The following is an 18,579-nucleotide window of genomic DNA, read 5'->3' as shown; positions in this document are numbered from 1 at the left end:
TTTTATAAGGGCCTGTGGCTCAGTTTGGGGCGTGGCCCCAGCTGCAGCCACTTCCCCAATCAGCCCAGCCTAAAAGGCTGCTTTCTCCAGCCCCGGCCCCTTCCCTGGGCTGTTTTAACCCCCTCAGGGCTGGAGCAGGGATCCACCCTGCTACAAGGGCTTAAAAACGGGATGCCTGGTCACCCTATCTATGACAATGCTGCTTGCTGCCGCTTCCTTATAAACCACTCTGTTTCTTGGTGTGTGTGACCTGACCAGAAGTGAAAGTTAATCTGAGGGTGACCTGTTCCACAAAATCTGTAGGACTAGGGACTATGGATGGTTGCACCTCTTGGACTCTCAGGGTGCCACAGAAGAAGAGACAGAAAGAGTAACGTCTAGGTCTCCTCTGAGGAGCAGGAACTCTATGCAGTTTACCAGAGAGAAAGAGGGGATACCTATTCTCCAAGATAAAAAGAAAAAACTATGCAGGTAGTGGAAGACTTGAAGTTTCAGGGCACAGTGGAATTAAGAACAGTCCCTGGACTGGGAATCTCTATTAATTACTGAAGGAATAATCCAAAGAATTCTGGAAATATCAAGAAGCAGAGTGAGACAGGGAACTGACATTAGTGCAAGGGCCTTCCTCCCTGGAGCACTTGCAGCAAAAAACCTGCCACTGAAGCAGTATAGAAAGTCTCCACATCTTCTTTTCTCTCCGACTAACCTGATCCTTCATTAGCTGAAAAGGAATTATCTGGGTAGCTGAAGTAGTGTGAAAATCAAGAAATCAGATCCCATCTCTGGAAAGGCCCCAAAATGCTTAAAGAAACCAAAGAACCACCAACTAACCCACTCTTCTTTATACTGCTGCAGGAAGACAAAAACATGGGAGATGAGATTGCTCTTAGTGCTGAGGCCCCTGAAGCCACTGCACCACTAGATGCAAGAAACCTAAGAGTAGGGAAAATTCCTATCCCTCCAGAATTCCTTCAGACAACAATCTCTCTCTATCAGAAATGCTGTCAGGCTGGGGGAGAAAAATAATTCTAAATCCTGTCTGGACACAAAGTAGCCCTCAGAGAGAACTCATGAGAAACTTTTGCCTTCTCGTACAGAGGCAGAAAACCAGGCTCCAAATATGAGTGCAATAACTCAAAAGTACTAAGAGTAGTAGCTGACAAACCATCAAAAAATGTTTCAAGAATAATCTCTGCCACCAAAGCACAGGAAAAGGGAAAAATGCTGATATTGTACTGAACAATGGGAGAGAGTGTGAAATTCAAACACATTCTTTACTACAAATAGTTATTCTAGCTCTATCTGTGAACATTAGCTACTACAGTTTTAAACCAAACATTTTAAACTTAATATTGACACTGAAAAGCATCATGTGTGCGTGATTGAAAACTAGTAATTTGTTTTCTCTTTTTATCTATCTGATATTTGGTTTAGACTTACAGTTTTGGGAGGAACTTAAAACTATAAAATATTTTAAAGTAGTTTTAAAATTAGTTTTAGTCAGGTGTACATTTTACCTTATAAAACACTCTGATCTATAAGCAGCAGAAAAGAAAAAAGCACCATATTTCTCTCAAATTTTATATTAGTCAAAACAGCAACTTTACACTGATTAAAGTCTTAAGCAATACAAAAAGGAAAAATACAACTACCCAAGTTCCTCCTTCCATCAGCTTCACTGGGGAAAAAATGATGCTATATTAAGAAAATTTGTGGGAACAAAACTGGCTATGGGAAAACCAGAGTTCTAAGGATAACTTACAAGCAAATAGTGTCCTGAACGGGATAATCAAGCAAACACATTATCCGTATCCCATGGAAACCAAAGCAGCGTTCTAATTTTAATACTCTACCTTTAGTCTATTTGAATTCATTTACACTAAAAGTTTCTAGAATCTTCTGTCTAAACTTTACGCACAAAGTATTTTGGAAGATCACTTTTGATGTAGGTTTAATCCTGCTGCTTATTAAACACAAAAAACAAGTTAATTACATTAACTCACCACACTTAATCTTTATTATTGCTCAACTTTGCCTATCACAGATCAATTCTTAGAATGAACAATAATGAATAACTGACAGGCAATTTTTTCTGTTATTTTACAGGATTTTTTTGTGTGTGTCACCTGGGGGGATATGTCTGACTATATACTGATTCTAGCTATAATGAGCAAACACTTGTCTATCAGTTGTGATATTTTATGGTTCATTCCTTTAAGTCTCTTACATAATAATATGGTACACCAGTAATACATAAAGTTTATGAAACTGGAAGCTGATATAAACAAGCTCAGTAGCTTTGTAATTCTGACTGGAAAGCACTACTTTCTAGCTACAGTTATAAATGAAAATAAGTTTAATTAAACCAAAGCAGTTATCTCCTCCTCCCAGAGGTTATTTTATGGGCACTTCTGAAAAGTAAATATAATTTCTAAGCATTTTCTTAATACTTTTAGATAATTGTTTTTTAATCTCCCACTTACCTTCCAGGAGTTGGCTAAACCAATATAGATGATAAGCATGTTTGTTTGCTTGTGAACAGCCTGATAGCAGGAAATCTAGATGGGACTTTTCACACTCAGCACCTCCTCCTCTGATGATTCTAGCCACAGACCAGATTATCCACAGACGAGGAATGAAAAGTTAGTCTACCACACTAATTAATGTTTCATACATACTGACCTTCCCACTCCGAGTACCATGTCCATAAAGGAATCCTGGTAAAAGGAATGTAAATTTTTGGGTGCTGTAGCTAGTCAACACTAGATATTATAGGGTAAGGACAGAAAGAGTAACTATCACCAAGGCTGGTAAGGGCAGCAGCCTACACCTGGAATAACCAACCCATAATAGACTTATTTTAAGATTTCCTGTAAGAGGTCTAGAATGACTAGGAAAGGAGCATTCTTCACTCCCAAGGCATGACAGTCATAACAAGAAAAGAGAGCCAACCATATCTAAAAGTGTAAAGTGCTCATACACTTTACAAGGTTCTAAATTAATTGTATCATCTCAGAAAAGGGACCTGGACATCATTATTTGACCGACTCATGGCCAAAAGGCTGTAAACTAATGTATACTCCGCCATGTCCTGAGATAGTGAGTGCTCATCTGGACCAAGTTGTCTTTTAGCCATTCTATGTTTTCTAGCAGCCTTTAGTTTGCAGGTGTGCAGTTCATTAAGGACCCATCCTAAACACTCCTACTCATTTAAAAAATCCTCTGACACAAGTATTCCCATTTAAATTAATTACACTCTGTTATGGCAAGCAATGACATAACTAACATATCAGTTTATAATTGTATTTGCTCTATACTTATCTATGAGTAACCCCGGATGCACATCATTCAAATCTAAATTAAGTAAAAAATTTACTCATTTAAAATGATAAACCTAAAGTATATACTATTTATATTGTAGGGATTTCCACATTTTGGTTCCAACCCTGCAAACATTTAAAAACCTAAAAGATCTTTTTTTTTCTCTGGTTATATTTTGAAACATTTTATAAGTCTCACGTGAGTAAGTAGATTAATAAATCTAAATATAAAAATTCAAAAAAATTTCCAGGGTGGATTTGATTTAAAATTTGAAATTGATTTAAATCACTAGTCAGGAAGACTCGATTTAATCATGGATCTCTACATAAAAGTACACTCTTGTTGGTTGTTATAACCTTAATACAGGGGTTGCCAACCTCTGGAACGCACTCACCAGGGTCGGGCCGGTTTGTTTACCTGCCACATCTGCAGGTTCAACCGATCACGGCTCCCACGGGCCTCAGTTCCCAGGCCAATGGGGGTTGTGGGAAGCAGCGCAGGCCGAGGGATGTGCTAGCCGCAGCTTAATACATATTCTTCACAACTCAGAGATAAATGTAGGTTTTATTTTTAGAAGGTACACACACTATACATTTTTAAAGTGATTTTGAAATCTTTTCAGATTAGTTTTACAGCTATATCAGAAAATGAATGATTGTTTGGTGACTTCTTTTACCAAAGGTAACGGAAGCAAATATTTATGAAATCACTGGGAGGTGAACTATCTCCAATTCAACAGGTTAATCATAAATATTTGGAGGATTTTCTTACCATGTTGTATTAGGAGGAGAAAATCACCAGACAAACATTTAAATTGTTTTATTTAACTAAAACAACATCATTATGTATTCTGGATTTTTTTCTTCAACAGCAAACATAAAATATTTTAACAAAACAAGCATATGAATTTTTTAATTTAGTTAAACATTCAAGTTTTTTTTAAATCAGGTTTGTTTTTGTTAAAATTGTTTTTAACTAAAATAGTTAAATGAAATATTTGAAAAAAAATTAAATCAACTGTCAGCCAGGTCAACATGAGAAACTTAAAATATTGGCTTCTGCAGCTAACTCAATCGCCTTCACCTTCATTTTCCTGTTTGTTCATAATCTGGAAAAGAAAAACAACCTTTCGTGCTTTTTCAGATCCCAAATGATTTCTCAATTTGGAATGAATTAATCCAAAGGACAAAAATATTCTTTCTACCCCGGCAGAAGAAGCTACTGATGTTAAAAGTGAGATTATCACTTCAATAGGCTCTGAATCCAAGTGCTTAAGTGCCTTGCGCCAGATCACTGGTGTGACTTTCTTTAAAACATCATCAGCAAACATATATTTCTTGAATGGTTCTTATTCCCGAACTAGGTCTCTTTTACGGCTTGCTGCCAATAGAGGTTTTCCCTTCTAGAGAGTGAATGGTATGTAGATCTCAAATCAATGAAGGCTACACTCAGAAAACCTCAAGACTCTGGAATATGCTGCTCAAACAGTTTCACTTTTGATTCTACTCCCTGTCCCGCCTTTCTCCCATTTATCTCCAGATTTCTTCTCCTTGTCCAGATCTATTCCGCCCCAACAATCTTCTATTCATTGAATTTTGTTGCTCTTTTAAGACTTCTAAGCACATGCTCCACACCTCGTCCCTCTCAGATTTTGGAAGGCACTTCAGATTCTTAAACCTTGGTCAAGTGCTGTAGCTATCTTTAGGAATCTAACATTGGTATCTTCATTTCATTTTGTCAAATCTTCAATTAAATTGTTCTTAAATTGAACATGGGTCATCATCCAAGACTGCCATAACATGAAATAAACGGCAGAATATGAGTAAAACAGAGCAGGAGACATACTAGTCTCCCCCAAGGAGTTCAGTCATAAATGTAATTAACATTTTTTTAATGAGAGTCATCAGCATGGAACCATGTCCTCTGGAATAGTGGCTGAAGCATGAAGGGGCATACCTGGCACACAAATACCTTGCAATGCCTGCTACAATGGTGCCATGCGAACACCCGTTCTTACTTTCAGATGACATTGTAAATAAGAAACAGGCAGCATTATCTCCCATAAATGTAAACAAACTTGTTTGTCTTAGCAATTGACTGAACCTGAAGTGAGACTGAGTGTACTTGTAGGCTCTAAAGTTTTACATTGTTTCGTTTTTGAGTGCAGTTATGTAATTTAAAAAAGCTACGTTTGTAAATTGCACTTTCAGGAGAAAGAGATTGCACTACAGTACTTGTCTGAGGTAAACTGAAAAATACTATTTCTTTTGTTTATCATTTTACACAGTGCAAATATTTATAATAAAAATAATAATCTAAAGTGACCCTGGTACACTTTGTATTCTGTGTTGTAACTGAAATCAATATATTTGAAAATGTAGAAAAACATCCAAAAATATTTAATAAATTTCAATTGGTATTCTATTGTTTAACAGTGAGATTAATCCTGTGATTAATCACAATTAATGTTTTAATCGCAACTTTTTTTTTAATTTATCGCATAAGTTAACTGGGATTAATTGACGGCCCTACTGCTTTCACCTTCAGCTTGCTAGGAAACATCAACCTTCCCTTCCAGGTTAGGAGTACTATAATTCACTGTATCTGAAGCTGAATGTGAAGACAATGCTCTGGCTCTAGCTGGTACAGAGTGTGTCTGCCCACCTCCTCCAAGGCCTAGGTCACCATGAGCATGAGGGCCAGTGCTCCAGTTCATCCACTGGCTCACAGTTTCAGATCCCTGTTTAAAGCCTCAGTCCCAATCTACAAAGCAGCTAAAAGATCAAGTCTCAACTATATTAAATGCTGAATTTCAATCTATGGATTACAAAGACAGTTGCATTGGACAACACAGATCACAAAACATGTGAGAGCTGGGGACAAGGAATTCTTGGTTGAGGAGATCTGGCTATGGAACAAAACTTCCAAAGGAGATTAGGTTAATTCAGAATCTGACTGTCTTTAGGAAATGCTGTAAAACTTTCCTCTTCAAAAAAGCTTTTTCTCCATTGCAAAAATGACACTCACAACACAGACACCTCCAACTACCCAAAGACCTGCAAATTAATATAAAAAACCCAACCCTATTAACACAAATAAATTAACAAACAAACAAACAAATTACACACACACACACACACACATCCCCAAGTAGAGATATTACTCTCAAAAGGGAGGAGAACCAGAAACTCCATGAAGCACTCTAGGAACTTAGCTATTGATTTTGTTCTGACACTCAGATACTACAGTGATGGACAGCAATATAAAACACAAACCCAGAGAGAGAGAGTATCAATTATCAGATAACCAGAGAAACTGAAAACTGGACTGGAGCTATTAGTGGAAATCTAAAATACACATAATAGCATGTCTAATTCATTTAGTTTAGGACTGAAATTCAGGGTTTTGTGTGTGTGTTTACATTATTGGGTTTATTTTTAAATTTTAATTTTTTTTGTTAAATTTATCAGAATATACATATTTACTGGAATGCAATACACACACAAAACTAATATTATGTAAATAAATAGCAAGCAGCTGAGAATATATTTTAATGTAAAAAATAGTTTTTATAAACCTTTACAAAGACTACCTACCATCAGGTACCAATTTAGTAACAAAGTTTCCAGTCAAGGTAGGGAAACATTACTTCAGTGAACACCATGGGTCCTGCTGTTTACAATTCTCATCCCTGAGGAATTTCCAGCAGCAGTAACATTTCATAACAGATGACGACCTAGTCAATTGAGCATTCTCAGTGGAAGAAATTGAATTACTGATTACTAAGGGTCCCAGAAATACTTGTTTGATTTGTTATTTTCCCTCAGGCTCTTCACCAGCACTCTGAGATAGCCAACACACCACATTCTCTTGCAGTATTTCCATCTAACAGAACTTCCTGCTTCTAGTCTAAAATGCTTTCCCAAGCAGCAAGAAAAACATTCATAAGTTATTTCAATCATATCTTCAATAACCTAAATATTATAGAGAGAGACAAGGTGGGTGAGGTAATATCTTTTATTAGGACAACTTTTGCTGGTGAAAGAGACAAGCTTACACAGAGCTCTTCTTCAGATCTGGGATGGTCCAATAAAAGGTACACCTCTACCCCGATATAACACTGTCCTCAGGAGCCAAAAAAATCTTACAGTGTTATAGGTGAAACCATGTTGTATCGAACTTGCTCTGATCCACCGGAGTGCACAGCCCTGCCCCCACAGAGTGCTGCTTTACCACATTATATCCAAATTCATGTTATATCAGGTCATGTTATATCAAGGTGGAGGTATATTACCTCACCCACCTTGTCTTACTAATATCCTGGGAACAACACAGCTACAACACCATTGTGAATACTATATAGGTAGGCAAATGTAGTTATTATAGCAGAAAGGTACATCATAGGAACAGAGTGAGACAAGAAAAAAAGCCAACTAAAAATTTCTATTAAATCCTTTGAGAACCAGATTTAAGGAGCTGAAATATATGAGAAACGGTTATAAGTCATGAAACTAAATACTATCCTCCACTGGCATAACTCAAAAGAATAACATGGCCCATGATGTCTGACATATTTTTCTTTTAGGGGGAGGGTGTTTTATCTTAAATTGACATTTTAAAACAAAAAATTCAAACATGTCAATACTAGATGCTAGGTTTGCCAACTTTCTGACTGCAGAAAACTGAACAGCATTGCTCTGTCCCTTCCCTGAGGTCATGCCCCTGATCCGCCCTTCTCCAAGGCCCCATCCCGCTCACTCCATCCCCTCTCCCTCTGTTGCTCACTCTCCCCCACCTTCACTCACTTTCACTGGGCTGGGGCAGAAGGTTAGGGTGTGAGACGGGGTGAGGACTCTGGCTGGGGGTGCAAGCTCTGGGGTGAGGCCAGGGATGAAGGGTTTGGAGTGCAGGAGGGGGCTCCAGGCTAGGGCCAAGGGGTTTGGAACGTGGGAGGGGGCTTTGGGCTGGGATAGGAGATTGGTGGTGTGGAAGGGGGTAAGGGCTCTGGGATGGGGCCAGAAATGAGGGGTTCAGGGTGCCCCAGGCCTGTGGAAGGAGGTGGGGTGTAGGAGGGAGTACAGGCTCCAGAGAGTTTGGGTGTGGAAGTGGGCTCTGGTCTGGGGCAAGAGGTTGGGGTGTGGGCTCCAGGCAGCACTTACCTCATGAGGCTCCTGGGAAAACAGCAACATGTCTCTGTGGCTCGTAGGCAGAGGGGCGGCCAAGGGGCTCCACATGCTGCCCCTGTCCACAGGCACCGCCCTCACAGCTCACATTGACCGCAGTTCCCAGCCAATGGGAACTGCAGAGCCAGCACTCAGGGCAGCGCTTGCACCACAGGCAGGGGCAGCACGTGGAGCCCCCCTGGCTGCACGCTGTGCCTAGGAGCCAGAGGAATATGCCAGCTGCTTCCGGGAGCCAAGTGGACCTGGCCACTGCGGCCAACCAGACTTTTAGTGGCCCAGTCAGCTGTGCTGACCGGAGCCACCAGGGTCCCTTTCCGACCGGGCATTCCAGTAAAAAACCAGATGTCTGGCAACCCTACTAGCTACCCAGTACTAACAGTAAATTCACAAATTTAGACTCGGGAAGCATCTACACTGCCCGGCAAATTCAGACTACTGGGGTTAGAATAGTGTGGCACCCCAAAGTGCTGTGCTGTAATTCCCCCAGGAGATGCTGCAGAGATGAACTAAAAGGTTCCCAGTTCACATTAAGTTAGTCCTCTTCAAACTGGACTACATTCATGCAAAGAAGGAACCTTTTAGTTTGTGCCTGCAGCATCGACATGGGGCAGTTACTACGCAACTCTCTGGGGTACACTGCTATTCACACCCTTGAGTCCAAACTGTTGGGCAGTGTAGACATGCCCTCAGACATCTGAACCATAGATTGCTTGCTAGCAGTACTTACTATGACGCTGGATAATCCTTGCTGACATCGTAATGCATAATACAGAAAAAATATTTGGATCTACCACTGTGTGGTCTCTTTGAAAATAATGCCTTAAAATATTTACTGATAATTTTATATGAACCATTGTAAACTGAACTTCCTCACTACAGAACTGTTCCTGCCAGGTGCTATTTCCTTCTTATCTTCCATTAAAGTCAAAGGGAGACGAAGATGCTCAGCACTTTGCAGGATGGGGCCTATTAGTCCTCTAAAGAAAGAAAATGTGTGAAAATTTGATTTACAGAACTACCAGCAATAAAGACACATTTGACGTCGGGATCACTTGTTAAAAATTGATTTAGCTGAGTTTTCTAAATAAAACATCTTAGTTTTTACTGGTAACTAACAGTATGGTAGCAATGTAATGAACTTCATCCAATGTACAGTATTTTACATAAACAAAAATCATGAAAACATACTATGAAAAAGCACTTGAGACAAAAAGAAATTTCAAGACCACGCTTCTTTCAAATAGTAAAATGTCACTTCTACTTTTAACATACTTGTTAGTATCATGAACATATGAAGTTTTAAATAACAGTTTAGGCGTAGCAGTCCTTTTGTATGTTCATAACATGAAACAAAGTTTGCTAGTATGAAACAACTTTTGAAAGCACAGTTTTTTCCTATGGCACACATCTCTCAATTACAGTGTTATTAAATACAAGCATATGCATTTTAATTTGTCAGAACAGCCATAGTACATGTCCACATTTACCAAAGTTGTCAACCTCTATTGCCTATTGGTAATTTTCATCTCTCACTTTCTCCTCAAAGCATGCACGCACACATCTGCACACGCGCGCACACATACAGTTTGTCCTTACAAGGAAAGCAAGAAATCTATTTTCTGCTAGGTCTGCAACCAATTCAGAGACTGCTAATTAACAAGAATCCAGAAATAACTTGGCAAGGGAATTAAGTCTTCTGCATCACATTGCTTTCAACACTTTTCTTCGCTTTCAACACTTTTCTTCACACAAGGCCAGATTCTGATACTCTTTATGAATAGCAGCTTTCTCCTCAAGGGGCCCATTGACTTCCTAGGATTATTTGTAGTTTAAGTAAAAACACAACATGTATAAGGGTATTACTAACTGGCAATTAATTACCTCAGAACAATACCTAAATGAACTAACTTTAACCAAACGTATATAACTTCAACCAGATTAGAACACAGATAAAACACCTGGATTGGTATCAGACATATCGAAGGATAGGTTTTCTTTTATTTTGCTAAAAGAACAAGGAGTACTTGTGGCACCTTAAAGACTAACAAATTTATTTGTGTATAAGCTTTCATGGGCTAAACCCCACTTCATTAGATGCATGCAGTAGAAAATACAGTAGGAAGATATATATACACAGAGAAAATGAAAAATGGGTGTTGCCCATACCAACTATAATGAGAGTAATCAATTAAGATGGGCTATTATCAGCAGGAGACAAAAAACTTTTGTAGTGACAATCAGGATGGCCCATTTCCAACAGTTGACAAGAAGGTGTGAGTAACAGTAGGGAAGGCTTGTTGGAATCCTAGCCTCTCTCCTAGAAGAGGCCCAGTGAGCCACCTATTGACCTCTAGAACACCAAAGGAGATTCCCCCCAATCACTCCCCAGCCAAACCCTGCAATGCTTCTCCTGGAACTAGACCTCTCAAAGTTTCCAGGGGCAAGGCTTTCTTCCTAAGGATTCGGGTATTCTGAAGAAGAGAAAGCATGTGCATGCACATGTGCACAGGGGCATACACAGATGGATAGGGGAGAAGGAATGCAGCAGAGGAGGGAGGTACTCGCCCGCCCTGGATTAGATTAATTCATTTAACTTCAACTGTCTTCTACTTTCCACTTGCAAACTAGTATCAAGCAGAAATCTGTAATTATGGTGACTATTTTCTTTTAAAAATGTACATTCACAAAACACCTTGCCTGATTAACTTCAATTTTGGTGACAGAATTCTCATTTTCATTGATATGTCTCCAGTGAGGACAACTCTTAGGATTTTATTGTGAGTAATGGCATTTTATCACAGTAACATGATTGAAAAAGCTCCCACTCCAGCTTCCTAGTCATCCAAGGAGATTTCCAGCAAAAATGGGGAAAGACAGACTTAACTGCTTGAAATTTCTAAATCAGACACACTCAGAGAATTTTTTTTAAGTTTACAAAAAGCAGTCTCAGCATGTGTTCCAGAAAAGGAAAGTAGCTAGTATCAAACGTAACAAGCCCACCATTCCCACGGTGGCACTACAAACAAAAGAGGCAATATTAAAAAGCAAAATAGAATGGCATTATTAGGAAAATCTTAAACTAAGCTGAAGATCTAGGGAGAAGAGGAGGAGATTGAGAAATGAAATACTGAAGAGTAAATAAATCTTATGTCTGTTGTTACAGTTAGCACTACAGTGCTAGAGCAGAAAGATAATATCCTAGGATTACACCACTTCAACAATCTTCCTCTTCTCTCTGTCTGCTATCAACTCATTCCCACAGAAGATCTACTCATGAGGTTAAGGAAAACTTCCTATTACTGCATCACCTCACAAACACCTATCTTGCCACTCAGCAGGTCCTGGACATAGGACAAGGGAAGAGAACAAGCAACCATCAGAGACTTCAATTCCTACTACAGAAATCTCTCAGAACTCCTGCTTAAAAATAAATCTCTCTGAAGCAGGACTGAGATTCCCCACATATCTGTACAAAGCACTGCTGCCATGCTAAACTGGTATCAGTGCTGTTTCTTTATTCTTTTTTATTCATGTTCTTATGCCCACCTAATACTGTGGTATCTCTCCCCTGCAAAAAAGGTAAGGAAGAGACAACATGTTGCAGAAAATACACATCATAATAGCTCTCAGCACTGCTGTCATGAGGGAAAGGGACCATATGCAACACCCAGTGCACACAGGTATGATTTTGTTTTGTTTTAAAAACCACATACACTTCGATACCTCAATAGAATGCTGTCCTCGGGAGCCAAAAAAATCTTACCGCATTATAGGTGAAACCGCATTATATCGAAATTACTTTGATCCACTGGAATGTGCAGCCCCGCCCCCCCGGAACACTGCTTTACCGTGTTATATCCGAATTCACGTTATATGGGGCACGCTATATCGAGGTAGAGGTGTACATACGCACACACAAACATAAATAAAAGTGTGTGTGTGTGTGTGTGTGTGTGTAAAGAGCAAGTAAGAAGATGTGAGACAGTTGATGATCTATAACAAGAGAAGGGAGAAAAAAAACTTTATATATTTCACATTTTCCTCATTAAAGTAATTGTTCCATGAACAGGGTGGGGGGGCATAAGTGAATGGCTCTGGAGAAAATTTTATTCATTGGTACCGTCTTTCATCTCTAGGTCCCAGTTTTAATTCAAACACCTTTAACGTGAAAATCGTCCATTTTCAAAATTTAGTTAAAACCAGGTTCTACGCCTACTGTAGTCCCTGCCAAATTTTGTGCTTTAAAAAAATTCACATTTCCTTCTTTACCCTACTTCTTTTCTCTTTCACTGTTTGTGCAAGTCCTTCATATAGTGACAGGTGAAACTGACTACACAAGAAATACTCTCAAAGGAACAATATATTGAAAAAAACAAACATTTTTCTACTAATTTTTTAATAATATTAAGTTAAAAAAAATCAGAAAAATGTGATATTTAATTTGATAACATCCCTTTAAAAGACACTACCCTCCAATCTCTGTTTGATAGGCTATGTGTAAAACAGGTTAAATCCACTTCCTATATTGAGAGGGGTCTAACTCAAGTGCCTCCACAAAATTTAACAGTAGCAGTATAGCATAGAGAGGCAGTCTTTCAGGCAGAAAACTCTGAAGCCATTTTTAGGTCAATATCAATACCTTAAACTCTGAAAAGAAAACCACAGGCAGCCAGTCCAGACCATGAAGCTCTTGTTGAATGTGCTCATAGCAGGATATTCTGGTTAACAAACAGGTTGCTGGTATTGCACTAGCTGTCAATTCTGAATGGATTCAACATGTAACCCTGTGTCCAGCACATTTTAGTAATCAAGACTGGAAGGGAGAAAGGCATGAATCATAGAGGCATGGTCAATTTGGAAAGAAAAAATTGCTAGCTCCTAGCCAGACACAAAAAAAAACAAAAAAACAAATTTGGCTACCATGGACAATGATCATCCAGAGATAACAAAAGGGATTCTAATCATACTCTTACGATGCAAATGTGTGACATACACAACACACACTCAGTGGGACAGAATTGTTTTTAAGCATCGCTCCTTTTCCCCCAACCCAATAACATCATTTCTGTTTTATCTAGATGGAGCCTCAATCAATTTGCCCTTGTTCACAATTTCCTAGTCACCACCAGATACTGTGAAAGACACTATAAGAGAGAGAGGAATCTGTAGCTGAGTGTAATGAGTATATTGGAAACAACGCAAACCATGCTTCCTTACTAATCCTCCAAATGGCCTTCTGTACTTATGTGAAGACAAAATGAAACCTCGAGGAAGACCACAAAAGAGCAACCTCGAGGTAGAACAATAATTGCTCTACACTCCACTTTGTTATCTCCTTGGAAGATAACAAATTCACATAATAGCAGCACCATCAATTTTCGCTGTCATGCACAAGAGTATGAATACCACATTGTGATCAATGGTTCTGAAGGGAGCAGACAGACCTAATAAGACCAGCAAGGGGATTTAACCTTCATCAATTACTAGATTATCATCCACCAACACAAGGACAGCCTTTAAGCCATACCTATCTCAGTACACAGTTTGACAACAATCAAGGAAACAGAGTTGTTTATCCACAATCTTTCCAATTACCAGAAAGGCCAGAGTCAACCCAGGTCAGTAATGGGACAGCTTTTCCAATATCTGACTTTTTTTAAAGTATATTCTTGCCTATCCCTCTTTAAATGAAGCTTAAAGATTTCAGTATCGTCAGCTGTCAATTGGGTCAACACTTTTTACCAGCATCAAGTAAAATAAAAATCCTTGACCCAAATTCTGAGTAAAATAAGAAGCCCTGATTCTGCTTCCGTGCCTCCAACTGTGCCTTCAGAGCCTCCAACCACCATGTTACCACCCATTTCTCCCTCTAGCATCCCTTCCATCTACACTTTGCATAACATCTGTAAGGACAATTAACTTTGTTTTCATCAAGAAAATGGGTAATATTTTCACCATAACAGCTCTCTGCCATATGTGATTTGACTTTGCCTCTCTGCCCATCTATTATACCAACTCACTGTCACTCACTCTATTATCCCATTGTTTTGCATTACTCTCCTACTGTCTATATTCACTGGTCTGTCTCTGAGCCTTCTGACCTTACTTCTTACCTTTGTTACCACCAATAATCAACCTTCTTTCTTCATCATAGCCCACCCGTATGATTCCCACAAGTTCTGCCCCTTCATATCCTCCACAAGCTCTTATGTACAATGAAAAAAATATAACAACTGGAAAAAAATCATGCCTAACCCAAACAATCTCAAATACTTTTTATCTTCTGCTACATTCCACTCCCACTCTCATTTAATCTATTATCCAACTTCAACTGTAAACTCTGCAGGGCAAAGAATGCATGTGCATCACTCAATGACATTGTAGAAACAGAAAATGATTGAGATGTATGCACTCACAATGGGGCAGAGTTTTAGATATCAGAAAAGACAGATGTTCAAAGACAGATGCAGTTAGATCCACAATACTTCAATCACTGTCAAGCATTCTTTTCTTTATCCAAAAAAAATCAAGGATTCTATTTAAAATGATCACCAAAGAGAATATTAGACATCCATATAAACAATGAAAGATATTGGAGAGATCTATTTTTCCTCTCTTAATAGCAAGTTTGTATTTGTTACATGTACCTGAACTTTTCTTAGAGCCACAAAGATGAGAGCATTTATTAGCTCAGTGAACCACCTTGAGTAGTTTTTTTCCAGTCCCAAGTTTTAACTCCACAGCTGTAACAACTTGCTATCAAACAGCCAGCTATACACCCTGCTCAGTTTTCTTCTATGAATCCATGTATCATTTCCCACCAAAATGCCTATTCAGATACGTAAATAACTAGCGTTAACTCACTTTTTTTTTTTTTTTTACAGTGGTTAAAATCCAACTTTCAGTACCAAAACCTCACCATTTTTATATATCAGCCTGCAAAACACACATGCCTTATATATGGCACATGAAGTTAATTAGGAAGATGTCACACTGTATTGAAACAAGAACATTTTGTTGAATAATAAAGACATTTAACAGTCTACTTTCTATTATGTGACATTCCCACAGGGGAGTTTTTAAGGAATTTTGAAGTCAGCAAATATTGCAAGTTCTTTAGAAGTTCTTTCACACTTGTTATCCCTGCTTGAAGCATCACATTCTGCAGTTTCTGTTATGTTGCTGAGTTCCAACTTGTACTGGTAAATGTAAAACTTACTCAATTTGCCTAAGTTAGTAAAGCACAGGTCAGTTAACAGGAAACCTTGAACATTCCCCCTCACTGAAGATTCATTACAAATTAAAGCACATACCTTTTAACTGGTCAGCTACCACACTCTGGCCAACTCGTTCAATCACCTTTCCATCCTCCATTTCGTAACGGTCATCCAAATATTTGGCAGTAGCTTCTGAAATATGGACCTTTCCAGCCACTCCCAACTGCTCCATTAGATTGGCCAAGTTGACATCATTAGACCACACATCAAACTTAAACCTCCTCATCCCCAAAATGCCACAAAGAACGGTCCCAGTGTGAACTCCAACTCTCATGTTCACCATTTCTTTTTTCTCTTGGCAGAACTGCTCTATGGCTTTAATCATACCCAAACCCATCTCAATGCAGCAATAGGCATGATCCGCTCGGGGCTCTGGGCATCCTGCTACACAATAATAACAGTCTCCCAAGGTACTTATCTTCTCACATTTGGTGTCCTCACACAGACGGTCAAAGCGGCCAAACAGATCGTTCAAAAGCCCCACCAATGCATGGGCAGATTTGTTTGCACTCATTTTAGTAAAGCCAACTATATCTGCAAACAAAATACTCACTTGTTCAATCTGCTGCATTTTAAAAGGACGGAATATAATGGGGGTTTTCTGTATAGAAGGTTTTTTCTTCCTGTTTTTGGGGCTTGAGGTGGAATGACGTTTGACTGAGTTCTCACTTTCCTCATCCCCCTGTTTCATTAAGTCATCAGCTATTATTCTTGGCATCACAGAATGAATCATCCTCTCTTTCAGTGCTTTTTCCACTTCCAAATCTTTTCCATGCATGATTGATTGCCCCACTTTCAAGAATGTGCTCCTTGATCTGACTTCAGACATGATAAATAAATGAATACCTATAGCATGGATACAGATGTGAAGCAAGGCTTTACTCAGCAGTTCCCAGTAAATTACACTGGCTCCAAGGGGTGCAAAGCAGTCTTCATCACTGAAATGATAACCAAAGGTTTCAAAAAGGACTGAGTAGGATAGTCCCAGAAACAAGCTTAAATACAAAGGTAAGTGCATTACTGTGTAGAGCAACAAGAGCACTTCAACACACATAGAAAAACTGCCTACTTGAGAAAGGCAAGTGTCTGTGGCTCTCACAGGGAGAGTATGATTGGATGTGTCATCACTTCCTGAGATAGGTGTCAAAACTTGGAACTGTGGAGCCAGAGTCAAAACAAAAACTAGGAGGGTGAGGATCAGTGAGGTCCACACGTAATGCTGGGCATAGGTCTTAGTGAAAGTGAACAGGAAAAATGCTACACATACTAAGAGGAAGGACAGAGCTGGCACCATGAAGACAATCAGTTTCTCTCTCATGTGGATTCCAAAATATATACCCCAGAGGAGACAGGCCACACCTATGTAGAAAACGGCATAGCGAAACCTACGCTGGGTCTGCGGGAAGCATCTCTCCATACAGGCCTCTTCCAGGTTGTTGGAGTCAAACTTGGGGTTCCACCACTTGGAGGAGGCTCTCTCAAAAAGCTGCGGCAGCTTCTTCTTGCGCAAACCTGCACCACTGCTTCCCCCTCCTCCTGTTGTTCTGCGGGCACCTCCTGACTCCCCAGAGCTGCTACAGCTGGAGATGCTGTACTTGCAATGCTTGGAAGAGGAGCAACCCTGGTGCTGTTTGGGGTTGATTCTGACCATCACACTGTTACTGTCTCCACTGGAGTCGCAGCTCACCTCAGTGCTGTGGTGATGCAGTAATTGCTGGTGCGGTGGGGAGGCCATGTTGTCAAATTTTCTTTAAGCACTTTAGGAGATGGGTCCTTAGGACTTTAAAAACAATAAATAGAGTGATCCTTTAAATTTCTGACTTGGGGCTTTTCCTAGGACAGTTGCTTATAAATTCCTTGAGAAATCACTGCCTGTTTAAAGAAACTGTCAGGCAGGTCCACGATTCAGTTACTCATCCTTCAAACGGAGCAAGACAAACAGGAGACTGGGACCTAGGCAGGCCCACATATTCCAGTCTAACGCTGTAGTAGGTATGTCCAGCTGGCTGTCCACAAACTAGCCGCGATTTGTTCCAAGTTAGTTGCAGTTTTGCTGTCACTCCCCAGGTCCTTTCCAATAAGTGCAGCTCAGTCTCGGGAGAGTGACAAGCAGCCCTCTTCGGGAAAGGGCCTCTTCTCCATCTTTTTTGCAGCTTACCGCAGAGGAAGGGAGAAAGTCCCGTGCCTCCCCAGGCCAGGCGTGTTAGCAGCGTGTGGCTCTAACCGCGGCCGCACCGTCCCCACTCCTGACGTTGACACGGAGGAACAAGCCCGACTTGGCCCTGTCTGGCTCCCGCCCGCAGCCCGCGCTGCTCCGGCAGAGCCCAGCGCTTGGGGCCGGGTTATTTTCCTCGTCCCCAAATTCCCCCCGCACCGGCAGCCTCGGGACGCCCGGGAGACGCAGCCGCCACGCTGTGGTGCGGCAGCCGCCGGCCTGTGCCGCTCCCTGCCGCCCCCAGGGGCCGGGGCGGCCGTTCGCACTCGCCGCGGTGGGGGCTCCACTCCCACCGGTGGGGCCTTCGGCCTCGGAGCCGCCCCGCTCTTTCCTGATGTGCTCCCGGCGCGCAGGGACCGGCCAGGAGGGGGGTCGGCCCCGCAGCCCGCCGGAGCCGCAGCCCCCTCAAGCCCCGGCCGCCCGCTCGCCAAGGCCAGCGCACGCGCCGCCGGCCGGACTCAGCGCCTGGGGCTGCCGCCGCCTCCGCTCGTGTCTGCGTCCGGGGGCCCTGGCGGCCCCGGCTCCCTGCTGGCGAGTTAATTCAATTACCCCTCCGGCGGGGAGGCGCCGTGCCGCCGAGGGC

At 40.8% G+C, this 18,579-nt stretch overlaps 1 protein-coding gene across 6 annotated transcripts in view; it reads right to left on the bottom strand.

The window, feature by feature from the left end:
- ADCY9 (adenylate cyclase 9) overlaps positions 1–18,216 on the bottom strand; it is a 178,816-nt gene extending 160,600 nt beyond the window's left edge. For 4 of the 6 annotated variants that reach the window (XM_032781648.2, XM_032781646.2, XM_032781647.2 and 1 more), the window contains exon 1: positions 15,818–18,210. In XM_032781648.2, the coding sequence (XP_032637539.1) occupies positions 15,818–17,516 (1,699 nt within the window). In that variant the 5' untranslated portion in view covers positions 17,517–18,210. Of the gene's footprint in view, positions 1–15,817 lie in introns of all 6 variants that reach the window. The other 2 variants (XM_032781649.2, XM_075069379.1) reach the window with 1 other exon arrangement.
- Between the last annotated feature and the right edge of the window lie 363 nt (positions 18,217–18,579).

The sequence above is a fragment of the Chelonoidis abingdonii genome, chromosome 9, assembly GCF_003597395.2.
Source record: "Chelonoidis abingdonii isolate Lonesome George chromosome 9, CheloAbing_2.0, whole genome shotgun sequence".
NCBI classification, from domain to species: domain Eukaryota; kingdom Metazoa; phylum Chordata; order Testudines; family Testudinidae; genus Chelonoidis; species Chelonoidis abingdonii.
Note: the sequence above shows the minus strand (reverse complement) of the source record. Positions and strands in the feature narration are given on the sequence as shown.